Here is a 10,053-nt window from a genome sequence, read left to right on the forward strand (position 1 = left end):
CATGTTTGTGTATCAAAATAAATATATGTTCTATTTTTGGATTATGAATAAAAGTGAGATATGTTTTTTCTTTTCTTTATCATTTAAAATTATTAAAAAAAAACAAGAATTTACATTTTAGAAATAAATAATAATAATAATCGTGGAATGAAAAGTTCTACGGGTAAACTATAAAAATATTATCATGGGTAGAGTGAGATTAATGTCTATTTAAGAAATACTTGTAAAAGAAAAAATAATAATATTTTCTATTTCATTGAACAAAATAATTATGTTTAATAATGTTGTCCCGTGTGTTTATAAACTTGACAATTATTTTGATGATATAATCTTTACTGAAATACTTAAGATAAAAGTTATATCCTTAATAAATTTAAACCTAATTCCATTTTAAATTTCTATTTCTGTGTTCACTACTTAAAATTATAATATATATATATATAATTATAATATATATATATATATATATATATATATATATATATATATATATATATATATATATATATAATATTATAAATTTGAGTTTGAGTTTACTAATTGTACTCGAACTCGTAATTGCATATATGAATGGGCCACAATTGGGCCCCCAGTCTATTTTCAATGTGGGTGGCCATTGGACATTTAGTTTAGATGTGAGAGTAATGTGTCTGATGACGTACAAAGGTAGAGGGACATTCATAGTGGTACTTTTAATTTATTCAAATAAAAAATTTAATTATGATTTATATTGTTCAGACATGTATTTCATATTTATTGTAAATAATAAATTATATTTGTTATATCTTGTAATTTACTTTATGTATTAGTTTTATAATTAATAGTTCTAATATATTAAAATTATATGTAGCATAAAAAAAAAATCATTACCTGTTTTTGTATGTCTATCCTTAATTTTAAAATTTCAACGTTTGTAGAGGTTTGAAGATGTAAAGTGATAACTAAGAAGTCATGGTGCCATGGGTTGTTTATTTCCCCTTTGTCTTTCTTATCACTTTAGACATGCTATTCAGAAACAAATAAATCCAATAAGAAAATTTTAAATATGGTACAAAGAATCCCTAATTCATTAAAATCTAATTTTACTTTAATTTCTTTTAATTTACATTTTCATCCATTAACCAGTTTACTTGAGAGTTCGCATGAAAATCAAGATATAAACAAAAAGCTTTCTGCATTTAAATATAATAATATATATTTGAAATTAATCAGTAACTTATTAAATAAGTAAATAAATCTAGATTTTAAAAAATAATTAGGGTTTAATTATATTAATGTTTATCAAGTATAATATTATAATTTATAATAAAGGCAAGATTATGCATAGAATGATTTTTATAATCACATTATATGATTTCTTACAGTTTTATATTTAAAAAAAGTCAATAAAAAATATAAATCGAATCATAAAACAATTATTTCATTTAGGAATATTGAAGGAAGTGGTAGGAGGTGGAAGAAGATAGAGATAGAAAAAAAAATAGAGACGTTTTAAGTAAAAGCGTAACATTTTAAACGGTGTTAATAATAATTTAATAAAAATGAATGAAATTTATTTTATTGTAATATCTAGACTCAATTAATAAAGAAATATAAAAACCAAAAAAATATAAACTTAAAAATATGAATCAAATTACTAATTAGATTTATTAAAATATTATAAATGTTAATGTTATAATATGTTATATCACTTAAATAACATCTCCTTCATGTATAATTCTCACATGAGCAAATTTTTCTCAATTTTATTACTTGAAATTTGCACAAAAAATATGAGATTAAATTATGAGAAATTGCTATCTCATAACACAATTAAGAGTATAAGTTTCTAACATTTCTAAACAAAATCCACTAAGTATTGAGACTTATTAAGCAATATGTTAATTAATATATTTCTTTATTATTAGTCTTATAATTATAATTCATTTTTTAATTTTAATACATACTTATTTCTCAGAAATACACACATCATTTAGATACTCATTGTAATCTTGTTTAAAAAAAAAATATCAAGTCGATTTGATGCATTTACTTCAAGTTTCTTCTTTCCGTCAACTAACTAATTTCTTCATAAAAATCTCTCTCACCTATATTGTTTGATTTTAATTTATTCAAGACAGAGTTAGTAAACATGTTTTTGCCTTTATAACTTACTGATGTTAATAGAAACATGTGTTCAGTGCATGAGAAACACCTGAAAGTACAGGGGAAGCTAATCTCAGATAGAAGAGTTCATGAAAACTTCATTTGTATAAATCTTTCTTAACTCCTATCTTTTTAGATTGCTTGTTATTAATATATAATTGAAGAAGGAAAGCTTTGCAAAAACAAGTTGACTTAAGTATTCTTTGAACACAATCAACTGGCCAAGAATTTGAAGTGTATTAAGTATGTTTGAAACATGAATATACATGATGTTGTTTGAACACAACCAACTGGTCAAGAATTTGAAGTGTATTAAGTATGTTAATTTCAGTATTAGTTAAGTTACACTATAAATTAGGTTTAAAGTATCTCAGCTCAATTTAAAAATATCTTAGAAGTTACAACTTGAATCTTGAAAGCCACATTTACTTCTCACTTAGAGTACATTTTGTTTCTCTATAGTTACAATACTTCATGGCTCTAAATAACCTTCAAATCCAGCTGAAATGTTTCCTTTTAAACTAATTAAATGTCTAAGTGCATTTTATATGTACATTTCCGGTCCTTTATTTAGACATATTAAATAATAATAATAATAATTACTATTTATTAAAGGATGAATCAATCTTGAGTTAACTCATATAAGAGCATAGATAAATTTAGGGTTTTACTAACATGTATTCTAAAAATCTTAAATGAATTCTAATTTCAGTTTTATTTTATTTAGATAACAAAAATGTCTATAAGTATTATATAACTTTAATTAATCTTTTATTTAATGTACATACAAGTAAAGGTTCAAAAATAATTAAATAATTAAATAATTTTAATATTTTTGTATTGTTTCTATTTTTTTTAATTGTTTGTCTTTCATTTTAATGTTGTTAAAAATTAAAATATAATTAAACATAAAAAACTTAAAATATAAAGTAACAAGCAAACATAAAAAAAAGTTAAGCAAAGTATATCAATTGTCAAGTAATGAAATGTTAAACATATAAAAATTTTACAAAAAGAAAAACAATTAAAATATGAAATTTAGATTTTATGAATTTAAAATGGTACTTTTTCTTTAGAAAATATGTTATATGAATTTATATTAGTTTTAGTGGAGTTGATTATTCCATATTTTAATATAAATGTAGTGAAATCATGAATATTAATAGTACCTTAAACAAATATTTTAACATAAACTGAAAGCAATTATCATTAATTATAGCTTAAACCGTGTTCTTACGACACTCAGCATTTTCTATAAATTTAATCATATTTTCTATGTGTTTTTCATAAACATATAATGAATTTTATTCATTTTATCACATTTTCTTTAAAGATATTGCCCTGCAAACAAAAATACATTAATAAATAAAAATTATTTACAATAAAAATTTCGTTTGCAAAATGTTTGCTGACAGATATAAAAACTTGATTGATAAATTATCAATAGCCAAAAAAATCCATGTAAAATGTTTGTCGAAAAAATCTACCGATGGATAAAAATTAATTGTTAGCAATTATTTATATATAAATATTATCGATGAATTTTAGTTGTTTGTAAAATTTATAAGTAAATATCATAATTTGAGATTTTATTCTTTTTCTTGTTAATGTTCATATTCTTTTTCTTTATCGGTGAATTAAAAAGAAACATACATTAGAAAAAAAATTAAATTATTGATAAATTTTATCATAAAATTATCAAAGTTTAAAGCGAAAAATTATAATGTTTATTTTATTGACGAAATTTATTGATAAATATTTGTCAATAATAAAAATTTAATTTTATCAATAAATTTTAAAAATAGGTTCATTATCAACAAATATTTCTGTTGATAATAAAAGTTATATTTTACTGATCAATTTTATTTACAAATATTTTCATGAGTAATTAACATTTTAAAATTCGTTGATACATTTTGTTTTATTAAAAAAAAATTTCATCTCAATAAAATTTCATTATTAATTTAATATTTTCTTATAGTATTTATAGTTTATTGGTATTTTTATTAATACAATATGATGAAATGGTAAGTTCTCTTGAAATATTGAGCTGAAAAGATTTTATGGATCTTTTCATTTTAGATGATTTTCTTTTTTATATAGTATTTAATTTTTTTATTTTTATTCGATATAAAATTTAAACTCATACTTAAACAATTCAATAAGATCAATAAGATTGTTCATCTATCCTAAATATAAATTTAAAAATTATAAACATAACTTTTTCTTGTGAAACAAATAACTTGAATTACACAAAAAATTAGCTATATATATTGTTCCAGTACACCCAATAACCACACATCACTTAAGAGTCGAGATCAAACGTAATTTAAATACTTCTTCCTCTTCCCACCATTTGAGGTGCTTTTTAAGGACAAAACTATGATGAAACCCCAACACTACAAAACGGACAATACCTCAAGAACGCAATCATTATTTCTAACGATGTATCCAAACAAACTTGGATCGAAGTCAGAATATATATATATATATATATATATATATATATATATATATATATATATATATATATAAATGAATTATCCTCATTCATGTTAGGGTTATTTTACACTAAATAAATATATTATTTAATAAATTAAAATAAATTTTATTTAAAATTTTCATAACCTCTCTTATGTAGTGTTTGAAACCAACGAATTTACATTGAGCACGAACTTATTTTAATAAATGTATTATTTAATAAATTAAAATAAATTTTATTTAAAATTTTCATAACCGCTTTTATATAGTATTTGAAACCAACGAATTTACATTGAGCACGAACTTATTTTAATAAATATGATTAATTTATGCTTAATAAAATTTGTTTTTTATTATAAAATAACAAATATTTATAATAAATATAATTAATAATAATCTTTCAATTAAAATATTTTTTTATTTATTAAACTTATTACATCATTCACCAACTTATATTAACTTTTTTTTTTAAATTCTTTAATCTAAACAGTTTCGTTCTCACCTATTTTTTTCTTAAATTCACTCATTGATGCTCGTCAAATTCATTTTTCAATCCAAACACAAACTTAATTAAAATCAATTACAAAACTTATCTTCTTAAAAATAATCATCAGATAGTTTTCTGAAACTATTCTCAATTATTTATTTTTTAAAAATTATATTATTTGAATATAATAAAAATACAGATGTGTTTTTGATGTTATGTATAGTTTTTGTAAAAGGGAATCTGTGACGTTATGACACGAACAAAATTGTTTTGAAGCCGTAAAGTCTGAGCAGATAGCTACTCCCCATTTCTAACCAAGACTTCTCTCTCAGAGACAACAATCCAATATTCAACCAAACACATTTCCATAATCTCCGCTTTTTCTTTTCTTTTGCCCATTGCTCTTTGTCGCTCACACTTTCTTCTTCTAATATTTTTCCCTTTCCGTTACTTCCTCTCTTTAACCCCTTTCCCACTTTCAATCCATCCTTCATTTCACAATTTCACGTCATCATCATCATTCCACATTCACTATCTTTATCTTTTCATTTACATGTATTTATAATTATATCATTTCAGTTTATTCGCCAGTTCAAATATGTTTTTATATCCGATTAATTCATTCTGTTATAATCCAAACATTAAAACCTTCCTAAATTAACTTATTCAGTGAGACTATATCTCATTTATATGCACCATGTTCATAGTTTAATCAGTAAACGAGCACGTTCAACAACATAAATTTTTCTCTACAAATTGCACATGCCATCAAGCCGCTGCCACACGTATTTTAAAATGCGTTATCTATACACACTGTCACTTTTGTCCATTGTCCTTATTTTCATGTTTCATCTTAACACGTTTAATCATGTTTCAAATCGACCACATTGTTTGTTATAAGCTATGGATAATGATAATCCAATAAATGACCTATGAATATGTAATTACTTTTCAGTGAAAACATTCTGCTCGTATTATTGTTCTGGCAGTAAACAATCAGAAAAGTTTAAAGTATTGTTTAGAGATTGAGGATGCTTGCTATTAGTAATAACCATTGGATAATTTCTTTAGATAAGGCTAAAAAAGATGAAGAAGAGAAAAAGTTAATTTACTTTAGTGTTAGTGTCGATACGTTGAAGGTACCAGAAGGATAAGTGGACCCAAAAAATGGTTGTTTTCTTACAAAATCATTGCACGCAAAAGATTTGTTTTTCAGTGGAAGGAAGAAACCCCAGGCATATTTTTATTTTCCAAATAAACACCCCAATTAATGATGTCATAAGAACTAAAAAATTAGCATCTCATGGACAGCTAGCACTTAGTAAGAATTATTAAATGGCTTCTCAACAAAGATGCCAATAATTAATGCTATTCAGTTTTCACCAAAGAGTCTCTCTTCTTTGTTGCCAAAAATGTAAGGTTTGCCAAACATAATGTTGAGGTCCACGCGCTCCAGCAATTTTTGTTTCTCTATAAATCAATCCTGCATACATACCCATCAAAACTGTGTCATGCCAAAAATAAAATCTTACTAACTTCATTTCAAATTGTTTGTAGCGTTGAATTTATAAGCATCGTATAATCAATATATTATTATATTTACTTCATTCATGACTTATAGTGGTGATTTATGTGAAATCATCATTCATTCAAAGACATTACAAAAGCTGAGACCATTACATTTTTACAATGCCACGTTTGCCATACATACGTGTTTGAATCAAAACTTCGTGCGCGTGAAACATGATTTAAGATTCCTTAAGAAATTAGAAAGGTGGAAGAATTCAAGATCTAGGATTTTCTGTCTGCATTACATGCCATATCAGAGTTGTAATTCTAATTCTGTATTTTTGTACGATTAATTTGCCCAAACTTCGTAGAAATGAGGGGAAACTTGACGGTGACAATTAATCGTTTTTTAATTGTCGGGGTTTCAAACATGTGCTCATGTTTTCAATTTTTCACGATCACACGTTTTGGTATGTTTTCCTGGGAAATCGATCGTTGTTATTGACCTAGAAATAAGACATTTTCATACACTTTAAAGTGATAAACTTGGTGCCCCAAGTCCAAGCATAGCCGGCGCCAAATACTTGTACCCAAATATTCAATATTTTTTAACAAACGTTGACCTCAAAATTTCAATAGTCTCTATTGCGTGCATCTCACTTTACTTGTTCATATTTCCTACCCTTCATCACAAACCCCCATTTTTCATTGCTCCCCATGCAAGCCACCATATATAAAACCACTTCCTTAGTTTCTCCACAGTCAAAAATTCTCTGCAATAAATTCGACACATTCCTTAAACCTCTTCCTTCATAACAACCTAAAATCCTGCTGAAGCAAAACTCCCTTATTCCGATCCTTCCACTTCCATGGCCACTTCTCATCATTCTAAAACCTTTCATCTTCCATGCAAAGCCTTTTTTCTGGCTTCCCTCCTTGTTTACTTGCTTCTTGTTGGTTCCTGCACTGCAATAAGGACCGGGGCAACTATGAGGCTGAATAAAAGCTCAGAACTTCTCCGGCCAAAGCAACAACCGCGTTTTCAATACAGAGGCCTTGTTTTCAACTTCTTCCCCAAAGGGGTGCCGATACCACCTTCAGGCCCTTCAAAGAGGCATAACTCGGTGCTGGATTCCACACCTCAGAATTGAGCTCAACAAGAATGTCCTTTTTGCACAAGTTTCTCCATTTTTTGTTTTCTTCTTTAAATTTTGGGTTTTGAATTGATAGGATAGGAGGATAGATGCAACGTTTACAGTCTGATATCAGATCTTAGAGGGTCTGATTTTATTTTTGGCTTTGATTCTAAATTTTACTGTACAGAAGATATATGCATATAGTAATAATGTATTTACTCATTATTCAGTACGGTATGACTTTGCTACCTTTTTATATGTTCATTTTGTCACCTGTTGATTCTAACTCTGATGATGATGATGATGATGAGAAATGAAACCAAATGGTTTCTCTTGAATTGAACCTTGGTTGTTTTTAATGTGTTGTAGCAAATCAGAATTCGGAAACATGAGCTGGGTTGAATTTCATTGAAGTAGTACATAGTACATGCCCCCACCCACTTGTTCTGTGTCTACGTGTAACATTGACATAAGATAAATGATGATAAATAAAAAAGCCAGGTTTTGGATCCTTTCCCAGAAGTGTAGGAGAAAAGGCAATAATAGAAGGCTCAAAGTCTTCCAAGTTGGCCCTGGGAAAACTAAGGCCCACTCACTTGCGAAACTTCCACTCAATGAAAACTTTGTTTCTTCCAAACTCTGTTCCTTGCCTTAAATGAGCTACGCCTCTATGCTGTGTTATTGAAGAAATTTGGCACGTAGTACCCATTGAATTAGTCCAATGGGACAAGCTATGGCTATGGCTGAGATCTTGATGTTGGGTCCATATTAGGTATGAAGTCCACTTTCTTCAAGGGCTGCATCTTGTGTATTCTTTCATTGTAGCTTGGAATGGTGTGCGAATTTCAATGACTTCAAATCCCTCAAGGAAAGGGAATTATTAGAATAAAGTTCATAATTCGACGGCTGTATAAATGCCAGAAATAAATTAATGAGTGCAACCGTTTTTCTCCTTCAAACCAATTGAGTTTCAATTTTGTCAGTTACTGTGATGTTTGTCACCTTGACCATATACTAAGGGGAATTTGGGTAACCCTACCTACGTATTCATTAAACAAGAATAAATTGAATTAGGAAAATGATGTATGGAATAGATATCACTATACAAGTTGACAGCTGGAGAAAGAAAGAAAAAATGTAAATATGTTATGTAATTAATTAGGTCTTATTTTTTTATAAACTGAAAAATTAAATATGTTTTACAAAGATTAGATGAAATCATAAACATGTAATAGTTCAGAAAAAAGAAATGTGGATTAAGTAGTCTGAAATTCTGCTTCTGAAACTTCTCATTACAGTCAGAATTTCGAAGTAGTATGTTCAGTATTTTGCTTCCTTATTAAATATGACAAAAGATTAAAATTTTAAGAGTGTTTTACATGAAAAACTTCTCCTTAACCCAACCATGATGGGAACAAGATATAGTGGAGGTTCATAAAACCCATACATAAGGTAAATGAAATTAAAAACTAAAAGGGCACACATACACATCATCACGAAACTATGTCCTGATTTAATTAGAGAGAGCAGAATGGTATAGCAAATCTTTAGTTGGAAGATATGTTTGCAAAGTTTACGCTGACTTTAAGTGCATATGCAGCATGCACAGTGCAAAAAGATGTAGCACCCGTCAATACATGAGAATAAAATAAAGGTTACACGTTTTCAACACAGAATACTGTCAACACCATTTGTACGTTCATCTTGGGGGCTTGGTGCATACCAACATGCCATATACCTAGAATTCCGGATATAGGTTCCCTTTCAGCAATTTTTGGCGACTTTCAGGCCTAGATCATCTCCTAATCTCACACTGTTTCTTCATTTCGTTCAAAAACCAAAATGCATGCTAAAATCTCAAACTAATAGACAAAAGCTCAATTTTGTTTTTTTCGTTTTAAAAAGCCAAAGTCATGGCTTTACTGGGTTACAATATATAGTTTGTGACACTTTGAGGAGTAAGACTTTGTGTCACTACTTTTTATGATGTTGGGAAAATGGTGTGTATCTAGAAATCAGTTACTTGAACACATATAATTGGAGTTCCTTCTAGGTTTGTTCATTGGAATCTGAAACATTAATCTTAATGATGGAGAAGTAAGGGTTATTGGTGGTTGTGGTTCAGTGATGACTGGCCAATGAATCGCGTGGATGCATATAATAATAGAGGACATAGAACATGCAAAATACCTAATTAGAGTCTGATGTTTACTGATAGCATATTATATAGCGAGAGACGTGACCTCAATTTCTTTCACTCCATCTTCACTTGGCTTGGGGAATCCATCAAAATTT

The 10,053-nt window shown here is 27.4% G+C and overlaps 1 protein-coding gene across 1 annotated transcript; it reads left to right on the forward strand.

Annotated features, from left to right (window-relative positions):
• The first annotated feature begins 7,247 nt into the window (after positions 1–7,247).
• Positions 7,248–7,990, forward strand: LOC114190830 (protein IDA). Its single transcript, XM_028079879.1, has one exon. The coding sequence runs from the start codon at positions 7,492–7,494 to the stop codon at positions 7,771–7,773; it is 282 nt and encodes a 93-aa protein (XP_027935680.1). The 5' UTR covers positions 7,248–7,491; the 3' UTR covers positions 7,774–7,990.
• The last annotated feature ends 2,063 nt before the right edge of the window (positions 7,991–10,053 follow it).

This window comes from Vigna unguiculata, chromosome 7, assembly GCF_004118075.2.
Source record: "Vigna unguiculata cultivar IT97K-499-35 chromosome 7, ASM411807v1, whole genome shotgun sequence".
Lineage (NCBI taxonomy): Eukaryota > Viridiplantae > Streptophyta > Magnoliopsida > Fabales > Fabaceae > Vigna > Vigna unguiculata.

What these genes read in the sequence shown, in the direction of transcription:
- LOC114190830 (XM_028079879.1), top strand. Translation starts at nt 7,492, where the DNA reads ATGGCCACTTCTCATCATTCTAAAACCTTTCATCTTCCATGCAAAGCC.